At 45.3% G+C, this 25369-nt stretch overlaps 1 protein-coding gene across 1 annotated transcript in view; it reads right to left on the bottom strand.

The window, feature by feature from the left end:
- Positions 1-213: 213 nt before the first annotated feature.
- Pde6a (phosphodiesterase 6A) overlaps positions 214-25369 on the bottom strand; it is a 62421-nt gene continuing 37265 nt past the window's right edge. Inside the window, exons 14-22 of the mRNA XM_036205059.1 lie at positions 22088-22197; positions 19914-20001; positions 19649-19749; positions 19208-19315; positions 4988-5051; positions 4385-4459; positions 2448-2531; positions 712-859; positions 214-290 (exon numbers count right to left, since the gene is read on the bottom strand). Coding sequence (XP_036060952.1) covers positions 214-290; positions 712-859; positions 2448-2531; positions 4385-4459; positions 4988-5051; positions 19208-19315; positions 19649-19749; positions 19914-20001; positions 22088-22197 — 855 coding nt within the window. The remainder of the gene's footprint in view (positions 291-711; positions 860-2447; positions 2532-4384; positions 4460-4987; positions 5052-19207; positions 19316-19648; positions 19750-19913; positions 20002-22087; positions 22198-25369) is intronic.

Here is a 25369-nt window from a genome sequence, read left to right as displayed (position 1 = left end):
AGAGCGTCCCTGTCTAAAACGAAACAAAAACCAAACAAAACTGCAACAAAAACAACGTCTAAAAAACCACTTGTTGATGTAGATGCCCGCTGTGTCTTCCATCAGCTCTCAACTCTCGCTTCTTTAACTGTCCCAGAAGACACGGGGCTTTCCTTTGGTCTACGGGACCTCTTTCTTCCTGAGGGCTCTGCCACCTGCCAGCAATGCCCTCAGCTACTGGATGCAACAGGACTTGGATGCGGGTGCGCCCCCTGGGTTAGGGTTTCCTCCTGGCTGGGTCCCGGAAGCAGCTGTGAAGGACAGACAGGGAAGCACGCAGCAGGTCAGACGAAGCTACCCTACAGCAAACTTGCCTTTGACCTGTTTGGATATAGCTCAAGGCTTAGCATGTGCAGAGAAGGGTGGGGGGGGAGCTGGGGAACCAGAGTGCCTCCTCACTGAGAAGCAGCCCAGGGTGACCAGTGGCAACCATGGCCCAGCTGCCTGTGAGACACAGGGAACTGTGGGGACTGACATTTGGGGGGGAGCCACGCACTGACTGTGGGGTTTGGCCGTAATACTTCGCCTCCAGCAGCCTCAGTACCCTCCCACACAGCACAGACTGCAGACAATGTCCCGGCCCAGATACACTGAATGTGTGCCTGGCCAAGACCCCACCTCACACACACACACACACACACACACACACACACACCCGTCCCCCCTGCACACCTTGCTTGGCTGCCTGCTGTTTCTGCTTCTCCTCCTCCAGTGCCTTCATCTTGGCCTCATACTCATCAGCTAGCGCCTTCCATTCCTTGCGGTTGTTGGTTATCCCATCCAGCATGGGTGTGATTTCTTCATGAAAACGGGAGAATTCCTGGGGAGGAGAAGTATGGAAGAGACAGGTGAGAGGGACGGAGGAAGTGAGAGGCAGAGAGAGAGAGAGCCAGACTATAAAGCAGGGGCCATTGCCCCAGGACCCTGGCTCAAGGTGGGGTGTGTTCTGCCTGGCACTGGTGTGAGCTGCCTCTCATGCCTGCTGACACATGGGAGCCCCTCCATCACCTTCTTGGAGCCTTCCCACATGGCTGTTCCTTCGGGGTGAAATGTAAGTCTTAGCATGCCATTTGTTGATCCATATCACCATCCAGAAGCCCCCCCCAGTCTTACCTCATGAGAATGTTCCCTCTCATCTGTGAACGTCCTACAACTTCTGTTTCTGTAATACTCTATCCTTACCCTTTTCCTTGAGGTCTCTACTTCCCTGACACTTCCTCAGGGAAACCTCTTCTAATCTCCCCAGGTAAACTGAGTCCCCCATTGCATGTCCCCCAAACCCTCCCTAATCAACCCCCACTTCCTTACAATGACTCCCTCTGCCTCTCTCTCTCCAAGGATGACACTTGGAGATGGCAGGAATGCTGGCAGCCTCGTCCCCTCTCTTGGTTCTAGCTTAGCGCTGGTCTATAACTCACAAACACTTCATAAGTGTTCACTGACTGAAACTGGGTGATGAAGATGATTCATACAAACTCCTGCAACTCTACTGATTGAATAATGCCTTGGGCAAAGTGCTTTGCGATCTGTGGGGCCATTTATTTCCTTGGGTCTTTTGAGGCTCCCCATGAGGGATGTCTCATCACTCCTGCATCTGTAGGTGAGAGAATGGGGTTGCACATTGGCAAAGTAGGTTTGATGAGGTGAGGAAGGTCCATTGCAGTCGGGGCCAATCAAGGCCTACTGTGCCCAGAAACGTGTAAGTTGTGATCTAAGCTCTACCAGAAGCTATGTGGCTTTGGGACAATCACTGCCAAAGATCACTTTCATCTAGATAGCAGGGTAGTAACAGCGCCTACCCAGGAGCAGCTGGGATTAAGTCAGTAAACGTGAAGCCCAGCACCCCCATTCATAACAGCACTGCCGGCAGTGTGAACATCAGCCATGTTGTTCTGTTGACTGGAGCCCTGCTTGGTCTGTGTAACAACAGAGATACTTGACCCCTCTGGGATCATTTGTTTGTCTTCCCTGCAAAGGAACTACAGCTCATATTGTAGAAAACCCTGGCCTGGGTGTTAGGTGGCCCAGCTCCAGCCCTGCTGCATAGGTGGGTCCAGAGAAGCTGGCCCTGCCACTTACCATTTCTGACCTCTCTCTCCTCGTGTATAATGTGGCCAACAGAAAAATAATTAATTGGAGGTGGAGTCCGGCATGGTAGTGTAATGACATTGTACTTGCACTTTGGAGGCTGCGGCAGGAAGATCATGAGTTGGAGGTTAGCCTGGGTAACATAGCCAGAGCAAGTAAGAGGAACCCAACTCCAGGCTTCAGCCAAAAGTACCCACCATCTGCTTCTATAGCACTGTCCTGAGAACCATTTTTGGAGGTAAAAATGTTTCTACAAAGTGTTACGTGCTTGCCAGGTTCATTATCCCCACTGGCCAACGGACTCTAGGAAGCCTACCTACCTTATAGACAAAGGTGCACACAAAGTCAATGAAGCCGACTTGAAGCTTGGGGAGCTCGTCCGCCTTGTTTCTGTCCATCATGGGCTGTCATGGGAAAGAGAGAGTTAATGTAATGACATAGGGCAATAGTAGGGATTGACCCAACCTAAGAAACATTCTTGCTAAAAGAAAAGGAAAAGAAAGAAAAAACAGGAATGGTGGTACAAGCCTGAATAACAAATTCAAAGTCATCCTGGATATGTAGTGAGTCTAAGACCAACTTTCAACGTGTGAGACTCTGTCTCAGAAATAAAATAAAATCCTAAACTCCCCAGATTTGACTAGCAATTTGGAGAAAATACAGAATATAGAGGGGGATGTATTTTGTTTGTTTGTTTTGTTTTGTTTTTCAAGACAGGGTTTCTCTGTAGCTTTGGAGGCTGTCCTGGAACTTGCTTTGTAGACCAGGCTGGCCTCGAACTCACAGAGATCCGCCTGCCTCTGCCTCCCGAGTGCTGGGATTACAGGCGTGCGCCACCACTGCCCGGCATGAGGGGAATGTATTAATGAGCATACAGAATGTAAGTGACCAAGCCAGAGTGTGGGAAAGAAATACTATACAAACAAACACACTGCCTTTTTCAATGACATAGGGGTGGAAAAAAGGAGGGAGAGGAAGAGAGAGAGAGGAGGGGGAAGAGAAGAGAGGAAAGGGAGGCTAGAGCAACCTGCTGCTGCTTCCATGAGGCTTCAGAGCTGGCGCCACACTGTTTGGATTCTGATTTGGACAAATCAACAGAATTCTTTTTCTCCGTCAGGGAAAATGAGCAGAGACTGGGAGTGAGTCGCTTTAAAGTATTACTGTCGATGTTGTAAGCATGAAATGCTGGTGGTCCTAGCTATGGTTTTTTATCTGTAGTCAAATCTCTCTTAGAGCTCAAGCATTTAGGAAGAAATGGCTGTCTCTGGGATTCACATAAAATACCCCAGCCAAAAGAAAAGGAAAAAGAAAAAAAAAAGCAGCATTGGACAGAATAGGTAAAACAAGAATGGCAGGTTTTGCTAATTGTTGACTCTGGCTAATGGTACAACAAGATGTATCCAGTCAGCGTTTAAAAATATTAAGAGAAACAAAGAAGACCGTGGTGCTCATTGCTCGGCCCCAAAGGTTCTAGAGAAAGAAGAGTCTTGGTATCCGGCCCAGAGACGGTTCTTACAATATTTTGGCAAAGCTGGTGGCTGCTTTTTTGCCCTATTCCTAAAAATCTGCCTGGGGCAAGGCGAGGCAAGGGAAGAGAGGACGGAGGAGGAAAGACCTCAAATCCTAGGGACTCTCAGAGACCCTGTCCGCGCTTCCCCGTTCCACCTGCCTCTCCCTCTCCCTGGATGCCCGCTGAGAGCTAGCATGGCGATCATGCACCCTTGGTGCCCTCACAGTTCGGTCCGTCTCCATCAGTGGTTTGTTCTTTTTATTCATCCTCTCCAATCCTTCTTCCTAACTCCACCCTTTGGGGAGAGTTTCTAACTGTCAGAAGCCAGCTGACTGACCCAGCCAAGTCAGCTCTCAGGGGTGAGATAAGTTCCCAGATAGACAAGCTTCCCCTAGCAGGCTCTATCAGATGAGGACAGAGCCCGGCTAAGTGGCCCCTACACACACCTCTATATCAAGAGCAATCAGTTTGGTGTCCACTGGTCAAGCTCTACTTAGCTGAGGGAGCTAAGGACCCACAGGTTGACAGCAAGGCCCTCAAACTGCAGAGGGGTGAATAATGGTAGATCACGTGTTTCTGGTCCCCCCGCCCCATTCTGTTCTCAAGGAATGAGGTTCAGGGTGGTCTAGGGACCATGTATCATCTCAGAGAACCACTGTGCTAGTGAAAGATCATCCTGAGGTGAGGTCACTCAGCTCTACGTCATTGGTCACATCTGTACTCGCCGACACCCCCCACTCTACTCACAATGGGATTCTGTTGCAACACTGTGCGTTCCAGGTCACCTTGCTCCCAGAATTCAGCAGCCACCAGCAGAGCTACCTGCAACAGATGGACCCGATCACATATGTAGAGCCCAAACCCTCCTATCCACTCCCACCTCACTTGTGTATGTGTGTGTGTGTGTGTGTGTGTGTGTGTGTGTGAGTGTGAGAGAGAGAGAGAGAGAGAGAGAGAGAGAGAGAGAGAGAGAGAGAGAGGGAGAGGGAGAGGGAGAGAGAGAGAGAGAGAGAGAGAGAGAGAGAGAGAGAGAGAGAGTGTGTGTGTTTCGAGACAGGGTTTCTCTGTGTAGCTTTGCGCCTTTCCTGGAACTCACTCTGTAGCCCAGGCTGGCCTCAAACTCACAGAGATCCTCCTGCCTCTGCCTCCCGAGTGCTCGGATTGAAGGCGTGTGCCGTCACCGCCCGGCCCCTCACTTGTGTTTCAAGCTCAGCAAAAGAGGAAAGCCCACCCTTCCCTCGTACTCCTATTTGTCAGTGGAGAGAGAGGAGTTGGGCTAAAGGGGTACAGCCTCATTAACTGTGGTCAGCAAACTCAGCCCCCTCTGCCTGGGGCAGAAAGTGTCCATACCTTGCTTTGCACCTCCCAGGGCTTGGTGATAGCGGAGAGGTCACAGGCGGTCATCATCATGGCCCTGCACACAGGATACTCTCCATCAGTCCAGAGCCATTAAAAGCTCCAAACGCCAGTTAACTCAATTTTCCTCACTTTCATAATCCCCCCTTCCCAGTAGGTAGCTTCACCATTCACCCAGTAGGCTCACTCCCCTCATTGTCTCTGGAGGTTCAAGTCAGAGGTTGAGTCCTGCCTCCGTATATAATCAGAGGTTTGCCATCCGACTCGCCTCCAAGCCTCTGTTTTCTTGTCTGTAATGATAGCAGTGCTTCCGTCATAGAATAGACACAAGATGAAATGAGATAATGAATATGAAAGTCAGCCTATAGCATCCAGGTGTGTGTGTGTGTGTGTGTGTGTGTGTGTGTGTGTGTGTGTGTGTGTGTGCAGTGAACACACTGGGTATCTATTACTGTTGAGATCAGCCTGAGCCCCGTTCCAAGCTATGTAAACTGATTGCTCAGGCTGGGGCCTTGTCCTGAGTTGACTCCATCTTACAGAAGAGACGGGATGAGTCTGTACTTTTCTGGACATGCAAACAGAGATAGGCCGGGCGGTGGTGGCACACGCCTATAATCCCAGCACTCGGGAGGCAGAGCCAGGCGGATCTCTGTGAGTTCGAGGCCAGCCTAGTCTCCAAAGCGAGGTTCCAGGACAGCTTCCAAAGCTACAGAGAAACCCTGTCTCAAAAAACAAAAACAAACAAACAAACAAAAAAGCAAACAGAGATAGGATGAATCTGTACTTCGCCAGAAATACAAACATCACTTCCCATCCAGCGCCACTCATGATGTACAGATTGATAGTTTATTCCCCAAACTAAAAAGGGTGTCAGGCTTCAGAGAGGGCTCAGTCACCCGAATGCTTGCAACTGCAAACCTAAGGACCTGCCTGAGGTTTGATCCCACCCAGCACCCATACACAAAACCAGGCATGGTGAGATACCCTTATACCACAAACCCTGGAGGCAAGGGAAGTGGGGAGAAGGAGGGGACCCTGGGACTCATTGGCCAGCTGGCTAGCCAACTGGGAATCTCAGGGTTCAGTGAGTAGCCATGTCTCGCGCTGATGGGAAGGTAGGCCATGAATCCCTACACAATGGGAACAGCAGAGAGCAGAAGGACTGGGATCGGGAAGAATGGGAGCCACAGAGGGACAAAACACTTCACAGTCAGCTGTGCCGGCCTTTGAGATGAAGGTCCATGTTGGGCTTTAAGGGGTGGGGGGCTCAAAGCTCAGAGTATGAAATCATCTTCCCAGAGTTGTGTTGCAGGAAGGAGCCCCAGAAGAGAGGAGAAAAGGGCTTGCCCAGAGTCAAATGAAGCATAAGGCCTGACTCCCTGAGACCCACAGGTAGGGCCTGGAAGGGACCAGTGGGGAAAGGCTGGACTCCGAACCAAGCTTTCTGCTTAGAGTTTTTTCTTAAGATTCTTTTCTTTTATTTTTACATTTTCTTTATTTGTGTGTATGAGTTTATACCTGCTTGTGTGTACACATGTATGTGTGCCTGCAGGTGTGTGCGTGCGTGCGTGCGTGCGTGCGTGCGTGTGTGTGTGTGTGTGTGTGTGTGTGTGTGTGAGTGTGGAGGACAGAGTCCAAGGTCAGATGTCTTCTCCAGTGGCTTCTCTGCTTTATTTTTTTGAGACAAGATCTCATGCTGAACCTGGGGCTTAATTCAGCTACACTGGCTAGCCAGAAAGCCTTCGGGATCCTCCAATCCCTATCTCATCAAATCTGGGGTTGCAGGAGTGTACCTTTCATGCTTTTTATTTATTTGTTTGTTTATTATTTTCTAAGTGCTGGGGATCTGAACTCAGGTTTTCCTGCTTGCGAGATAAGCCCTTTACTATTGTCTGTGAAATCGCCATAGCCTCATAGGTGGTTTTTTATAACTAATCATCTGCATATAGAACATTTTATGTCAGCTGGTGTAGGAGGCCACTTGGGTCACTCATAAAACATTCCCAAGTTTAAATAAACTCTTTAATTATGTAATGTGATTTTTTTTTTAAGTGGGTAAGTTTTAAGTGGATACTCTTTCAGAAATGCGTATGTCTCCTAGAAACGCCTTAATGTTTTATAGTAACCTCAGAATGTGTGCCCTGTGTTGAATGTTAGGTGTGTGCACATGCGATGCTTCTTAGTAAAAAGATCAAACAAATAAATGATCAACTGTGTATATAAGAGTCACCACCTCCTGGTACTTGTCATTGTCCCCAGGTTAAAATCCTAGGTGTGGCTTCAGGAGAGTACAAGATATTTGCTTTACTTGGCTGAAGTATCACCTGGAAATACACTCCTGAAGGCTGGGGAAACACACCCATGTATTTCATAGACAGACTTGGTATGTGCATGGGCTGGAAGAAGTCCACATAGCCCCAGAATAGACAATCTAAACCTCATGTCCTAAAGACGGCATTGCAGGTCCCCCCCACCTCCCCATGTGTCCTAGAGTAGCAGATGCTGTAAGAGGCATTGCTCAGATGGCGCTCATGGTCACTCGAGGAACACAGAGAAAAGCACTCACACGGCAATATGCTTAGTAAGACAGTAGAGCCCAAAGCACCGAAAAAACGGAGGAGAGGATTGCCTAAAAGTGATAGCAACTAGTGCTACCTGGGCTGTGTAAGGTGCAATAGTAGAGCCAGGCCAAGAGGAGTGCATAGGAACTCTCTGGTATGGACCATATCCTGTGTTCCCCTAAATCCATGTGTTGAAGCCTTAACCTCAATGTGACGGTATTAGGAAGCCTTAGCAAGCAATTAATGTTAGATGAGGTTACACTGCAGTCAACTTGGTAAAGAAGGCAGAGAGAACACTTGGTAACAGGAAGCCTGGTGCATTCATTCAGAAGGCTGGGGATGGGAGGGAGAATCTCAGGGCACCCTCAGGAGCCTTGTTAAGAGAAGCCAAATTGAGCTGAGCGTGGTGGCGCACGCCTTTAGTCCCAGCACTCAGGAGGCAGAGGCAGGCAGATCTCTTGAGTTTGAAGTTAGCCTGGTCTACCAAGGAAGTTCCAGGACAGCCAAGGCTATGCACAAAGAAACCCTGTCTCAGAGAGAGCACTGGAAGATTTGAAGTGAAGAGACACAGTCAGATTTTCATGTCCCAGAGGTTTTGTTGTGGAGAGCTGCATTAGGGAGCCCCGGAAGGGATCCATTGTAGAAATGGGCAGAAGAAATCATTAAGAAAGTACCCAGGGAATAATGGCAGAGAAAAGTAAACTCAACTTGAGGAAGAGGGAGGTGCGGAGACAGAACAGAGTGGAGGAGGGTGTGTGTATAAGAAGCGTCAGGAAGATCTGAGGACTCAGGAGCCCACACCTTTGCCTCTTGTTAGGCCAAAGTCACCAAGGGAAGGGGTGGAGTGTAACGCTTCCATGCAGGGCTTTGGAGTCAGACCCAGCAGAATCCGGTCCTTCTGTCTTTGCTTGACTTGAGTGGTCAGAACAAGATGCCTAATGTCTTTCAGCTGAGTGTGCCAACCTCAGTGTATGACTGTCATACCAGGTTAGAACCTATGAAATTCTGGTTTTGTGGGTCAAAAGGAATTCAGTCATTTCATACAGTCATAACATTCCGCCCATCATCATCATTTTATCAAATTACCACTTAGGAGGGCAGCTGCTTGGAGAGCTCAGCTTGCTTCAGGACAGATGAGCTTTTACCTGGTCCACCCTCAAGGCCTTCCAGGACTTAACTGTGAGGCCCAGAGGCCTTCTTCCTGCCCTCTGGCTGACTTTCAGGAGAAAGAATTCCAGCCTTCTAGTTTCCAGAGCTCTGCAAGATGCTGGTGCAAACACTCCCTGGGAAGCCTCGCAGCAGCGTGAGAATAGGTGGGTGTGTGAGAGCAGGCCTTTCCTCTTGGGCTACAATCTTGGGGTCACACAGCTTGTGTGTCACGGGGCAAGTCACTTTTCTGTCTCTCAGGTACTCTCTTTTCTCCTTTGTAAAACACTGAGCCCAAAGCTGATAAATTTTATGCAAAGGTCCCAGTGATGATTAGGTTTTGTAGAAGACATGGTCTCGATTTTATCTGCTCAGCTCTGTCGGCAATGTGGGAGTAGAAAACAGAGTCAACTTATCTATTAGGCAGAATACCAAAGGCACACATATTTTTGGAAACTTATGAACATACCTTAATTTTAATTGCTTTTGACAGAAGAAAGCCAGATGTGGTGATTCATGCCTATAATCCCAACACTCCAAGAGACTAGGGCAGGAGGATTGCTGTGACTTCCAGACCAGCTTGGGTTATGGAGAGAGCCTCATAAATCAATTAATAAAGCCAGAATTTAAAAAAAGAAATGAACAAATTTTCCAAGATGATCTTTCTATCAATAAAGTCATAAAACAATTTTTATTTATTTGTTAACTAACTTATTGATTGATTTTTATGGAGGAAGGTGCCATTAAGGCAAAAGAACCCACAGCCCATAAAGTCAGAATGTAGCTCTCCATAAATGGATCAAATTTCATTTATGGACATACATGCTTTAATTTATTTTATTTTTCTTTGTCATAAAATTATATTTTAAAAAAATTCCCCTAACCACTTAAAAGCCTAATTAGTTCTAGGCTTGGTGGCACATGCCTTTAATCCCTTTGGAATTATAAAAAGACAAATCTCTATGAGTTCCAGGCCAGTCAGATCTACATAGTGAGTAGGGCTATGTAGTCGAAGAAGAAGAAGAAGAAGAAGAAGAAGAAGAAGAAGAAGAAGAGGAGGAGGAGGAGGAGGAGGAGGAGGAGGAGGAGGAGGAGGAGGAACAAAGTAATTAGCTATTCTTAGCTCAGAAGTTCTATGAAATCAGGCAGCAGGCCCTACACCCCAGCCCTGAGGAGGCTGAGGACTTCCAACTCCTGCTTGGGCCACAATCAAGAATGACAGCTGAACCAAGAGACAGAAAAAGCTTAAGAAGAAGAGGGAAGTCACGCCCTTGCTCAAGAGTTGGTGGGACATCCTGGCCTCAGATTCAGTAAACAGGGCAACACAAGAAAGAGCCAGGCAGGGCTCTGACACCGTGATGAAGCTCAGGACACAGCCAGGGGTTTGGTGTGGGTCTCAGACCACAGGAAGCTCACGATGTGAACACCTCCAAGACAATCAAAGTACCGGAGGACAGTGCTGGACTTTCTTTCTTTCTTTCTTTCTTTCTTTCTTTCTTTCTTTCTTTCTTTCTTTCTTTCTTTCCTTTTTTTAAAGATTTATTTATTATTATGTACACAGTATTCTGCCTGCATGTGTCCCTACAGGACAGAAGAGGGCACCAGATCTTATTACAAGTGGTTGTGAGCCACCATGTGGTTGCTGGGAATTGAACTCAGGACCTTTGGGAGAGCAGTTGGTGCTCTTAACCACTGAGCCATCTCTCCAGCCCCAGTGCTGGACTTTCTTTATGTTAAACCCAAACTCTGCAGACCAAGGGATCTTGGAAACAAGGGTTTATGGAGTTATAGTAAATGCTAGTCAGAAAAACAAAGGGTCAGGTCCTGGAACCAAATCTTGCAGCTACAGGGTGGGGGCAGTTAGAAGATGTCCACAGTACCTGAGGTTTGGGGAAAGAAGGCACCACAACCTACCATGACTACAGTGCAGAGGAGCTGGTAGGTCTGGAATAAGAGGATAATGTGTAGAAGTGCTTGTTGCTTCTCAGAATTATCTGAGATGTCTAGCAGAATGTGACGGCACATTGGTGGTTGTCTCTTATGCTTTAGAGACAAGATTTCACCATACATTCAGGAAGGTGAAATCTGATTTTTCTATTTGTTGGTTTAGCCTAAATTGTTAGCCAAACAGTATCTTACCATCTCTCCTCTCCATCTCTCATCCCATCCCCAGCCCGCCCGCGCGCCCCGCCCCCCCTCACCCCCCCCCCTCACCCCCGCCTTCTAACTAACTTTAGGACATCTCAGAATTTTCCTTTCTTACAATTCAATTCAGTGCTAACACTTGCCACCTGGAGTTGGCTCTGACTCCACAGACTTAAGAGTTCAGTCTCACAGAAGGTTCTCACTTCAGAAGTCGATCCTACATTAGCCACTTTTCTGTATGGCTTACCTTTAACCAGGTGTAGGGGCACCCATAACCTCCCTCCAGGTTCAATCATTTGCTGGGTCAGCTCACAAAACTCAGGGAAGCATTTTGCTTACATTTGCTGTGCATTATACAATTGAGAAACAGGTGAAGGAGAAGCATGGAAGGAGTGGCAACAGGAAGGCCTCTTAGGCTGTACGAGACCTCCATGAGGCCAGCGATCCAGAGGTCTCCAAACTCCCATGTTTAAACAATGTTATGATGGTTTTATCTTGTAGGCTTGGCGAATAAAACCATGAGTCACTGGTAATTAACTTGATCCAGGCCTTCTTCACCCCCCTAGAGGGTAGAAATGAGGCTAAAAGTCCCAAGCTTGTTATAATGGGGTCTCTGATAAGCAGCACCCATTCTGAAACTATCTAGGCTCCTGCCAAGAGTGACTTCATTGGAACAAAAGATACCCTAACCACTCAGGAAATTCCAACGCTCTTAGGAGCTCCATGTGAGGAACCAGGAACAAAGACCAGATCTATATGTGATTATATTACAGGAAGTGCCCCAAAGCACCACCTACCTAAGCCATGCTGTAAAGCATTCCATTTACCCCCAGCCAGCTCTGAGAGAAACAAAAGACAAAAAAGCAGACACTACTTTCATCCTCATTGAGCTGCAGAGGAAACTGAGGCACAGACAGGTGATGTAACCTGCTCGAGTCATACCACCAGTGAGAGCCAGGACTTGACCCCAGACTGCCTGGTACTAAGACTCCAACTGTGTAACCGCACCACTCTGCCCAGGTGAGAAAGTTCTGATGATAGGTGGAGAGGTCAATGGATACAACTGAGATTGCCTCACAGCAGGGCTTCTTGGCCAGGGAGGTTTCTACCCCTCATCATCCCTGCCACTGTCTGAAACCATTTTTGATCGTTTCCGCTGGGGTGGAAAGTCCGCTTACCAGCATCTGGTAGGTGAAGCCCAGGGATGCTGTTTAGCATCCCATAGGGAACAACACAGTCCCATAGAAAGAGTTAACATTACACATCAGTGATGCTAAGATTGTCAAGCCCCGCTTTCAAGGTCTTCAAACCATGTTCACTGAAGGTCTACTTAAATAGCTCAGAAAAATGTAAACCTTCTTGAACAGTTGGAGCTATTTCATCATATGTTTGAATATCTGCAAGGCTCTATTTTACATTGCATTATAAATACTGACAGCAAAAGAAAATTGTTACTTCACTCTTCAAAATCCAAAGGAATGTAAAGAGTGTAGTTAATTCAATATCAACCATCATCATCTATGACAGAAAAACAGATGTTTTTCTCCTTAAACTTGTATTTCTACTTGACTTCTGCAGAGCTGTGTCCTAATACTGTATATACATGGGGATGTCTTTATCTGTGTACACATGTATGCACTTTACAGTCTTTCCTGACCACTCACTCATAACCAAAAATCTTGATTAGCTTTAGTTACTTCTGGTATTTTTCATTGGCCATAAGCCTTCAAGTGTTAATTTTTTTCCCTTTGGAGTAAGTCAGACAGCCCAATGAACAAAATACATCATCTATTTTTATAAATATTTATTTGATACTCAAAATGATTGATTTTGGAACTTCATCTCAGTGAGATAGGGTAGGATTTTTTTTGTTTCGTTTTTGTTTTTCAAGACAAGGTTTCTCTGTGTAGCCCTGGATGTCCTGGAACTCACTTTGTAGATCAGGCTGGCCTTGAACTCACAAAGCACTGGGATCAAAGGTGTTTGTCACCACTGCCCAGCTGATTCGGATTTTTAAAATGAGATAATGGGTGAATACCTCTTACTGCTAGACTGATAAAATCAGCATCTATTTTATATGCATTTTTTCATTTTTATAAATTCCCTGGAGATGCAAAGAGTTCCATTACAACAAATCACTCATTCTTTGAATTTTTCTGAGTTAACTGTTAAAAGTCATCCTGGGATCATTAACACTGAGTGATCCATCTGCTGACAGTTCAATTACACTCTCCTTCCATTTTGTTGAAAGCCAACACTAAAGTCTTACTTCTTTCATTTCTGGGATGCATGCCACAAAGAGAGAACAAAGACTTCTCAGAGGACTGTTAATTACCCCTATGACATTTCTTCAGGAGCACTGTGTTCATCTAAGATACTGAAAATGGGCAGGTGCTTTAAAACATTATTAATTCTGATATACCTTTCCAGGGTTATATTTTTATAAAGAGATTTTATCTCATAATGAGCTTCCATTTTGCTTTCAACAAAACTTGGAAGCTTCAGATTTAACTCGCTTAATTTATGGAAATGTTTGCCGTATAACATCACTGGAAATGGGAGGCTTTTGCTATCACCTGAGGCAGCCACACCATCAGAATCAGACCTGGAATTCTTCAGTTCAGTAAGCACATTGTGATGCACCCCAATGACATCTATTTAGTCCTTTATTTGTATTTCCCCTCTTGTTTTTCTCATTTATTATTAATGCCAAGTAGAGATAGATAGATGTACAGGTATGTAGGATAGGCAGATGGACAGTTGGATGGATGGATGAATAGATGGATGGATAGACAGACAGACAAATAGTGTTATGGTCCCTGATCTTGAATACTTCCTAAAGGTCCGTATGCTGAAGACTTGGTCTTCGACCCACAGCACTCTTGCAAAGTGGTGGAACCATTAGGAGGTGGGGTTAGGTGGAGAGAAGTTGGGTCACTTGGGGCATGCCCTTAGAAGGTCCCTCGTCCTCTTTCTTTGGCCACCATGAGGCGAGCAGGCCAGGCCTCCTATGCCACATGGCATGATCATGATCTACTATGCAGCTAGAGATCCAAATCCACAGGGCCAACTAACCTCAGACGGAAGTGCCTAAAACTGACTCACGATAGAGCGTCCCCTTTCAGGTGTCACACCAACAGAACACTGCCTAGCATCAATAGGTGATTAGATAGATGACAGACAGACAGGCAGACAGGCAGAGAGACAGACAAGCAAGGAACTAGGCCATAGTGTAACTCAGGAGAGTCCTTATACCTAACATTATGAGATTTGATTCTTTCAGTAATTAAAAAAAAATATATGCCAGGACTGGGCAGTAGTGGCACACACCTTTAATCCCAGCACTCAGGAGGCAGAGGCAGGTGGATCTCTATGAGTTCCAGGCCAGCCTGGACTACAGAGCAAGTTCCAGGATAGCCAAGACTACAGGGAGAAACCCTGTCTCAAAACAAACAAACAAACAAACAAACACATAAATAAATAAATAAATAAATAAATAAATAAATAAATGAAATAAATAAATAAATAAATGAAATAACAGAATCTGCCACTTCAGTACTTTCTAAGGATGCCTTTGCTCTAATAACATGGTCCCTAGATAGTGACACATCCTCTGAAGAAGTCATGGTTGTTAAATGGGACATACCTATGTTCAAACCTATGTGCTAAACCACCAAGAACAAAACCCTTCATTTCTAATGTCTTGTTTTGCTTTTAAAATATTGCTTAGAATGAGGCATAATAGGAAATATATGTGGCCTTTGTCCTCAGGTCCTTGCACACAGCTCTCCTAAAGCCTTTAAATCCTCTAAGTAGTGGGAGTGTCTTGTTTGCAGTGAGCTCGTTATGATTGACCTTATACTATGCCAAAGAGGTGGCTTAGGGTGGGACCCCCTATACAGCCTTGAATTGGAGCCAATTACCAGGAGGACCAACTGATTTCAGGATTGGATATTTTAGCCCTGTTCACTGACTTCTGAGAGGAGAAGATTGGCTAGAGATTGAACTATAGGGTAAACCTTTTGAGTCAGGAACAGTGCCACAGGCCTTTAATCTCAGCTCTCTGTGAGTTCTAGCACGGCCAGGTTAGTTTGAGTAGTGAGTTCCAGGCTAGCCAGGGCTACATAGTGAGACCCTGTCTCAGGGGGGAAAAAAAGCAATAACAAATGCAAACAACAACCAAAAAACCTTTTGAACCATTCTGGGATGAGCCTCCAAGGTAGTGGACACCCATATGCTGAGAGAGGGTTTGTCTCCAGAATGCTCCCAGGCACCCTCTGTCCGGTTACCTATCTACAGCCATCCCATCCTCCAGCACTAACCGACAAACGTGAGATGTTTCCTGCAGTTTTACAAGCTGTTATGGAAAATCAAAGAAACTGAGAAGGAAGTTGTGAGGATGACTCATACATTTGTTTGAAATAGGAGAAGCCAGGACATGTGATTTGCGTCAGAAACGAAGGCAGGAGAAAGTTCCAGTGGTACAATTGATCAGTGTGCAGCACCTACATAGAATTGAAGGCTGGGGTGAGAGAGACTCTGGAGACCTGCCTCAGCATGTGCTCAGACCCTGATTTTCATCTCCAGCAGAGAGAGCGATCATACGAAGAGCCCTTAACTTGTTGGATTTGACTCTTAATAGTTCAGATAATAGTTATAATAGGCAGATAATAATAGTTCAGCAGTGAATCGATTGTAGGATACCCTTCTAGGGACCACAGAGAAAGAAATCCTATGTCAAAAGTGTCCCCGTGAGAATATAGAGGAATGTATGTTTTTATCAGAACATAGAAGTCAGGGGAGGCCTGAGGAAGGGCCTCAGGCTTGTAACATGTCTATCAGAAGGGGCTTTGAAGACACCAGCGCTTCTAACATGTTGGTATTCAGATAGTTCCTGTTATTTTTACGTCTAGAGGATCTGCCACCTGGGCCAAAGTCCTGTAGGCAGATCAAGAAAGGGAAGAATGTGGCTTTACTTTGTAAACTGGAAGAAGGGTGAGAACGCCTTGCCTATTAAGCTTCTGGGGTTTTTGTTTGTTTGTTTGTTTTTTCCAGGAAGATTAATATTATGAAAGAGAACACTGATTACCACACCCAGACGTGCCTTGGAAGGCTTTGGGTTCCATAGAGGATAAGAGTGTTCAGTTTTACAATAACCAAAGTCCGGTCCATGTTTGTTTGTTTATATCTTTGATATGATATTTCTTTGCAAAGTCTATTTGATAATGCGTTGTGAAAAAACATTGTAAGTTTTTAGGCTAGGTTCTAATTGGGGGGAGCGTAAGTTGTTTCCAGTCTTCTCTGTGACTAGAAATCACGTGTCAAAGACTTCCATACACCCTTTGGTGCACTGCGGGAGAATGTGTGGTAATGAAATCTTAGAGGTGGGGCTTCTGGGTCAGAGCAGTGGTGTTTGTAATGTTGACAATGTGAGGGTTTGGATATGAACTGTCCCTCTCAAGCTCAGATATTGACTGCTTAGTCCCAAGCTGGTGGTCCTATTTTGGGAGGTTCTGGAAACATTAGAAGGTGGGACCTAGCCAGAGGAAGAAGGTCACTGCATATGTCCTTGGGGGCTGTGGCTGGCTCAGAATCCTTCCCCTTCCCTCTCACTGTTTCCTGTCTTCTAAGATGTGAAGAAGCCTCTCTACCATACCTACCCAAGGCCATAGTGTTCTGCCCAAGTGCCTGGGGCTGAGCAAGAGACCACATGCAGAACAGTGCCTTCCCTTTTTGGTGGTTTTGAGGCAAGATCTTGCTATCTAGCCCAGGCTTACTTCAAATTCTTTAAGTAGCTCAGACTGGCCTTGAACTTGCTGTAATCCCATCTCTGCCTCCCAAGTTTGGGATTATAGCCTGACTCTTCTTGCTTTTAAATTGTTCTCTCAGCTGGCTTGGTTAAAGCCACAGAAGAGAAACTAGGGGGGGTACCAGGGATGAGGGCATTGTGACTACCTGAAAAAATGTCATTCTTAAGCCTTTGTAACTGGTTTGTGAGAGACATTTGAGTTTGGGGGAGCAGGTTAGTAAGCCTAGGATTTGGTTGTCGAAGTGCAGTGCCTAATTCCTATGGATGCTCAAAAGACCACAACGCTGATAAAACACAGACGGTACAGACAGTGTTCACAAGGTTTCAGGTACAAATGAGGACTCTGTTAGGAACTGGATTGTAAGTCATCTGCATTCTGTCTGACAGATACTTTGTATTCTGAGATTGAGGCTGGATTTAAACGTAATGGTCTAATTGATTTGATGGAGGACATTTCAAGATGGCAGAGCTATTGCTGGATGCTTCTGAACGGGGAACAAAAAGAAGCATAGAAGGGTTTGGAAATGTGCTGTCTGGCCAGAAAAGGAATGAACTGAAATTTGTGGGCAAGGAAGATGTGGTTGTTAAAGAGATCAGTGCCATGAGAAACAAACCAACAATTAAAAAGACAAAACTAAACTAAACTAAACGAAACGAAACTGAAGCCACACACTTTTCACTGAGACAGTAGGAAAGATGCCTTGATGTGTCGCAGGACTGGAATAGACCTCGCCTGTCCCTCCCTGCCCCACGTTCCCCCTCTCCAACCCCAGTTTTATTTCAACTGGAAAACTGCTTTCAGAAGACCAAGGTGTTCTCTCAAGTTTGGGGTCACAGCTTCACAGACAGTAGTACCCCACCCACTGCCCTCTGTGAAGATTATACCTATTTACCCTCCCAGCATGGTGAACGAGAGTGCCCGCTCCCCTCCCTCTGGCCAACACAGTGATGGAAATCTTTTCATCTTTGCTGAGAGGAAGGAGGAGTGTCTCTCATCTGAGTTCTGTTTCCTGCTTCTCTCAGTATGTGGTATGCGGTCCACCATCTTCATTTACAGACATCCTGTAATTCCTTGTCTGGCAAGTGTCTGTGTGTGCCTTTTGTCTTTTTTCTGTTGACTTGGCCCTTTTCTAGAATTGTATCAACATCTGCAGAGGAGATTAGTTGCTTTTCTGTTAGAAGACCATGAATACTTGATCTGGACTCTCACTTGAATTCTGTCTTTGGCTCTCTCTCTCTCTCTCTCTCTCTCTCTCTCTCTCTCTGTGTGTGTGTGTGTGTGTGTGTGTGTGTGTGTGTGTGTGTGTGTGTTGTGCAGAGATTCCTAATTTTCAAATAGCCAATTGTATCCAATCATTTTTTACAGCTTATGAATGTCAGGTCGCTCTTAGAAAGTTTTATTCCAAAATTATTCCTTTCCCATCACCCCCCCCCCCCCCAGTTATTTAAAAGTTCTTGGTTCATCTGGAATTTACTTTGGTGTGTAGAATGAGACACCCTGTGGTCGCAAGGCTGTGTATGAATGTATGTCCTTCTCTACTGATAGAAAATCCCCTTTTAGAGCATGTAATCATTCAGCACCTACTGATGTTGAAGACTGTACTGCCCTATTATCCTCTGTTTCAGAATTTTCTGGATGTTCTGTGCAGGGGCTTGAGTGGGGACATATGCATGCCACAGCGCTGGTGTGGCAGTGAGAGCACACCTTTCAGGAGTCAGTTCTTCTACCTTGCTGAAGCAAGGTGACTCTTGGTGGCTGCACACTCCGGGCTAGCTAGTCTCTGAACTTCTGAATGATTGTCCTATCTCTGCCTCCCATCTACCATAAAAGTTCTGGGATTACAGATGCTTAAAAGTGTGTGTGTGTGTGTGTAAGTTCATGTGTATGTGTATGTGTGCATCTGCATGTATCTAGAAGGCAGAGAACAACCATGAATATTGTTTTCAGGAGCCATCTACCTTGTACTTTGAAATTGGGTCTCTCATTGGCCTTGAGCTCAACAAGACTAGGCTGGCTGGCCCATGAGCCAACTATCTCCATGTCCCCCAGTGCCCGGAGCTCTGTTATGGCTGGCTTTTTTTTTTTTTAAGCTGAGGATCGAACCCAGGGCCTTGTGCTTGCTAGGCAAGCGCTCTACTACTGAGCTAAATCCCCAACCCATCTGTCTTTTTAAAATGTGGTTTCTGAGAATCATACTCAGGTCCCCTTGTGCTTGAACTCTACCATTAGTACAGGTTTTGTTCAAAACTTAAACACTGTATCACTTTGCTACTCAAGTCCTAGAGTTTATAATTGAAATACTTCAAATATTATGCTTTTTGTATGCAGATATATAAAATAATAGCAGTATTTTCTCTTGTGTTTTCGGTGCTAAAATAAAAGTTAAACATATATCGTGACTTGTGCCATTCCATTTTTGCACAGCTTCATGCTTTTCAGTGTGAGAGACCTCTAAAGTGGCAAGTGTCCCAGGGCTCTGTTGAGAGCACTGTGGATGGAGCCTCCGCCCTCTGGACCCCGGGCTGCTGAGGGTTAATCCCGCCTTGACTCACATAACAATTTCCTTCCGTGTCTGCTCCAGCATCATGTACTGGGTCCACTCCTGGGGACTCTCATAAGTCTTTGACTGATCCACAATCTTCTGGAACATTGTCCTTTTCCTGAAACACACACCAGTTTGTTAAAGAGATCAAGTCTAAGAGTGAGGCAACAGCTGGGCTACTAACATGGGCTGTTCCGGATGGGGAAGTTATGAAATTCACATAGTTAACAAAACAATATGGGGAAAAAAAACTTGGAATAAAGACTTCGTTCTAGGCTAGATGCCGCTGATCTATGTGATTTTAGCAAATCTGTTTCCCTGTAGGGTGGATGTAAGAGCATCTACCTTACAGGGATGGCGTGTTAGACCTGACACAGAATGAAGATCAGTAGGAACTATGGCATTTGCTACCATCATCATTGCTAACACTGAAATGAGGAGAAATACCCACTTGAAATACAAGGCCAGGTCTGTGGCAATGATTGCAATATCCATCATGTGGATTGCGTGTTCATGCTGCCGGCGATTCAGGTTCTGAAAGATATTCAAGCTCTAAAGAAAAGAATTAGACACGTTTTTGCGAAACGGCGCTGGTAGTAAGGTCACTCTTCTTCTGGTGGCCACCCTAAATGATGACAGACAATGACAGCTTCGGCCGAGGGCCAAAAGGACGCCTGTGCTCGTGCAGGCTTTCTGTGAGACCAGGGCCATCCTACCTCCTCTCTCAGCAACGTTTTGCCAAACTCCAAATGATGCCTTTCCAAGATGGAGGACCCATGGAGCTTGGCCAGTGGGTTCTGTGATCTAAATGAGACAGGGAGGGAGGGAGAGAGAGAGAGAGAGAATGAATATCCAACATACAATGGTCAAGATGGAGACTAAAGTTATTATAACCTAGTCTGGCCATCTTCTAATTCTGTAGGCAGATGCTGATGGGGAAGGAATGGGAAGGGTCTTGTACAAAATAAAAACAAAACAGTGAAAGATGAGGAGCAGATGTTAAATATCCTAACTTTTCCTTTGCCTTTCTTCACAAGAGACTGAGAGCCTCTTCTGGGTCATGGACTCTTTAGACATTGTTAGCTTGGAAAAGAACACAAGCATATGTATATGCGTGTGTACACACACACACACACACACACACACACACACACACACACACACACAGGACCGTGTTTTGAAGATAGCCAAGTCTTAGGGGAAAGTCATTGAATTCCCACGAGAAAAAAAATATTTGTCCTTTTTTTTTTGTAAATCAATAAATATTTGTTGAACACTAACAAATGCTATGCCTAGTACTCATAGTCCTACAGTGTAAACTGTAACATGATCCTTGGAGCACCCTAGGGTAGTGAGAAGATGTGGGGAAGCATGAGTTCTAGTGCTCTGAATGTCTTATAAGCCATGGGCCCTGGAATCTGGTGGAGTCTCAGTGTTCTCATGTAGCATGAGTGAGCTGCTTAGTTTTTTTGGATTTGTTTGTTTGTTTGTAACTTGACACATGCCAGCGTCATCTGGGAAGAGGGAACTCAACTGAGAAAATGCCTCCATCGGATTGGCCTCTAGGCAAGTCTGTGGGGGCATTTTCTTGATTAATTATTAATGTGGGAGGGCCCAGCCACTGGGGTAGTACCACCCCTATGCAGGTGATCCCAGGAGGTATAAGAAAGGTAGTTGAATGGAAGCCTGAGGAACATGCCAGTAAGCAGCACTCTTCCATGGCCTAATAGAAGTGGGTTAATTGAAGTTGTAAGAGCTAGTTAGTGATAAGCCTGAGCTATCGGCCAAACATTTATAAATAATTTTAAGTATCCCTGTTGGTTATTTGGGAACTGGCAGACAGGAAAGAAAAGTCCACCTACAGTTCTTGCCTCCAGGTTCCTGCCTTGCATTCCTGCCCTGACTTCCCTCAGTTATGGATGATAAGCTATAGATGAAATAAACCCTTTTCTCCTCCAAGTTGCGTTTTGGTCATGGTGTCTATCACAGTACCAGAAACCTACTTAAGACACTGAGGTAACACCTGTGGTCTATCCAGCTCAAAGCTTATCATGAAGTTTCAATGAGACTGTTCTTCAAGGACACTGCCTCAGAGGCCAACTGGAATATACAATTTGGTTAAGATGGGGGCTGTCTTTTTTTTTCTTGTCATCATCATGATCATTATTATTACGATTATTAGTCTTTTTCAATACAGCTCATCACCCCAGGAGCAAGGCGAATGAATGAACTTTCACAATTACTAACATGTTGGCTGAAATGAGTTCCACACACAAGACAGGGAAGGGGGAAGAGTGAAAGAGTATAAAGTTATAATGTCCTGTTGCTACAGTAACAAAATGTCACTGGCTTACTGGTGTAAAACAATACATTGTAGCTTCTTTCAGCCTTGGAGTTCAGCTAGCTAATGTGGGGCCCAGGGTGCTCTCCTTCTGCAGGCCCTGGAAGAAGAGTCTGTCTCTTCCCATCCTGTAGAGGCCACTTGCAGTCCTTGCTGGTAAGCCCTTCTGACATCTTCAAAGGCAGCAGATGCAGCCTTAGCTCTTCCTGACTCCCTGCCTCCTTCTCATCGGGACCCTTTGGACCACAGGAGCCCTGCACATCATCCGGGTTCACATCACAAGCTTCTCGACTCAACCACAGATGAAAAGTCCTTTTTGAGTGTCTGTCAACATTCCCAGGCCCCTGGATTTGGGATGTGGGCATCTTTGGGAAATCATTATTCCATTTACATTAGGACTAAGCCTAGATCCTAAGTGCAAGGAAAGTGGGAGGCTATGGATAGAGAGGCTTTTCTCTGGTAAGCCAGCCCAGGGATTATACACATCTGGGTAATGAATCTGGGGGGAGGGGAGAGACAGGGGGGTTGCTGTGGTAAGAGATGACTCACTTCATCTGGTAGAGGTTGTTTGTGCCTCTGTGATCGATGTCATGACAGAAGGCAGCAGTGACCATGGCCAAGGCCTCCAGATCAGTGAAGTACCGCTTCAGCTTTCCTGTCTGGAAGAATATTAGAGGTATAAGTCACTACTGTTTAGTGGGATGGAAGCAAGGCAGAGAGACAGGTGGACAGGGCAAGGCTGGAGCCTACACATGTAAGTCAGTTCCTTTCTTTTCACTTTTGAGGCAATGTCTCATATATCCCAGGCTTGCTTAGAACTCATTAAAAATTTCTGCTAGGGCTGGAGAGATGGCTCAGAGGTTAAGAGCACTGACTGCTCTTCCAGAGGTCCTGAGTTCAATTCCCAGCAACCACATGGTGGCTTACAACCATCTGTAATGAGATCTGGTGCCCTCTTCTGGCCTGCAGGGATATGTGCAGACAGAACACTGTATACATAATAAATAAATAAATCTTTTAAAAAAAATTTCTGCTATACTTAATTCTCTCTCTCTCTCTCTTCCTCTCTCTCTCTCTCTCTCTCTCTCTCTCTCTCTCTCTCTCTCTCTGTGTGTGTTTGCCTGTATGTGCCACAACACATATGTGGAGGTCAAAGGACAACTTTTGGGAGCTGGTTCTCTCTCTCCCTACCAATAGTTCATGGGGGATAGAACACAACTCAGCAGACTTAGTAGCAAGTGCCTCTACCCACTAAGCCATCTTGTAGGTCCTGACCTAGAACTCTCTATGTAGCTGAAGATGACCTTGAATGTCTGGTCCTCCTGCTTCCACTCCTGAGGGCTGAAATTACAGGCATGAACCACCATGCACAGTTGGGGGCTTAAACCCAGGGATCTGTACGTGTTAGGCCAGCCCTCTACCAAGCGAGCTATGTCTCCAGCCAGGTCTGATCTCATTCTGTTTCCAGCTCCACGGGGTGACCAGTGGATTGTTCCACTCAGGCTGTAGAGTTTCAGTATTGAACTGAGACAACTCCAGGTAAACAGGCAGGCTGAGCAGCCTAGTCACATGTCATCCTAATAGGGCCTCTGTAGCTGTGCCCTGGAAGTGGCGGGGGTTGGCTATAATGATCATTGAAAACCTTGCAGCCATTATGTCCCTGTGAAATCTTTGAACGCAGCCAGACTTGTAGAGCTGCCTTTCCAAACTTGGTCTACCAGTCAAGGTACACCCAGGATTTTTCTCTGGGGATGCTTCAAATATTTCAGTGTTGTTGTTTGAAGGTGGGGAGAACTATGTAGAGCTGACACCAACCCTGTGAAGGAAACCAGATTGCCAGGTGTGGTGGTGCCTGCATGCCTATGATGATGGAGGCGGGAAGATCAGTAGTTCTAGGTCATCTTCAAGCTACGTAGAGAGCTTCAGGCAAGCCTGAGCTACATGAGACCTTGTATCAACACATACATACACACTAAACACACACACACACACACACACACACACACACACACACTCGTAGGAGGTAGGGGGAGACAGAAGAGAAGGGAAAGGAAGAAAAGCCAAATTTAAGATTGCTGGCATCATTCTCTGTGGCCTAGCTAGAACTCCTGCTCCCAAGTCCTAGTGCTTAGATGTTGCTGGTCCCGAGGGGCAGGAATGTAGACAATGAACTTGAGCTGTATGGAGAAACACTTTCCATGGGCTATGAAGGCCTCTGAAATTTCTGAGTGAAAAATATTGATGCAAACATACCAAGGCCACCCAAAGACATTGTAGCAATGTTTGTCATAGTAAAAGATGAAAAAACAACCTTCATATTCAACAATAGGGTGTTAGATAAAGAAAATTATAGTACAGCAATTACAATCAGCCCTCTGTATGTATGGGCTCCATATCTGTGGGTCTAACCAGTTGTGGACTCAAAAGATATTTTTTAATTGACTTCGAGGTTGAACTGAGCTACATTCCAAGACCCTATCTCAAACAAGAATATATAGGAGGCATAGGTTCCACACAAATACTCTGCTGCTTTATGTAAGGGACTTGACCATACAAGAAGTTTTGGTATGAGGAGGTGTCCTAGAACAACCCCCCTCCACACACAGATATCAAAGGACAAGTGTTTTGTGCAGCAATAAAACTTAATTGGATGCACCTTGTCGACACTATGCTAAGTGAAATAAGTCAGACGCAAAAAACAAACAAACAAACAAACAAACAACAAAAAAAAAAAAACCCAAAAAACCAAATGCTTTATGATTCCACTTACAATAGTGTCTAGAGTGGTCAAATTTATAGAAAGAGAAGATTAAGTGGGGTTGCCTAGGGGCTAGAAGAAATTGGCATTATTGTTTGATGGGTACAGAGCTACTGTTTGAGAAGGTGAATGTCCCAGAGACGAGCATGGCAAACACAGCATAACATTGTGGATGTACTTAATGTCCCTGGATTGTACATCTAAAAATGACATCAGTGGTAACTTTTATGTTTCATATAGTAGAAGGTGTGTTTCATGTTGATATGTGTTTATATATTAAAAGAATCTTGGAGCTTCAGAGATGGCTCAACAGATAAAAATTCTGGCTGCTCTTCTACAAGACCTGGGTTCAATTCCCAGCACCCACATAGTGGCTCACAATAGTATAAAACTCCAGCTCCAGGGGATCTGATGTCCCTTTGGGCATTGCACACATATGGTGCACTGTGCAGACAAAATACTCATCCACAGAAAATAAAAATAAATTTTTAAAAATATGGTATGGGGCCTGGAGAGATGGCTCAATGGTTAAGAGCACTGGCTGCTCTTCCAGAGGACCTGGGTTCAATTCCCAGTACCCATAAGGCAGCTCACAACTATCTGTAAGTTCAGATCTCCAGGATCTGACACCTTCACACCAATGCATATAAAATAAAGTTAAAATAAATTTTAAAAAATCTGGTTGATGGATATAGTGGAAGAACATAACAAATATATATTTCAAATATATATATATATATATATATATTATAGATTATTCCATTGGTCATAAAAATAAATGGCATGTATGCTGTGTATGTATGCATGTGTGTGTGTCTGTTGTACAAAAAGAAAATTTGGTAAGATTTATACACTTGTCTATTCTTGGAATTTTGTTGTTTGTATTTTGAGAGAGCCTTGCTAGATGGTGGAGGCTGACCTGCTCTGGCCTCCTGCATGTCCTGATTACAGGCAGGCCCCCACCATGCCTGGCTTTTTCATGGAGCTCTTTTTATGCTTGTATTACTTTGGCAATTTTTTTCTCCCTGCCCCCTCCCCCCAACACTAGGAATTGAATCTCCTAGGCAAGTACT

This window comes from Onychomys torridus, chromosome 13, assembly GCF_903995425.1.
Source record: "Onychomys torridus chromosome 13, mOncTor1.1, whole genome shotgun sequence".
Classification (NCBI taxonomy): domain Eukaryota; kingdom Metazoa; phylum Chordata; class Mammalia; order Rodentia; family Cricetidae; genus Onychomys; species Onychomys torridus.
Note: the sequence above shows the minus strand (reverse complement) of the source record. Positions and strands in the feature narration are given on the sequence as shown.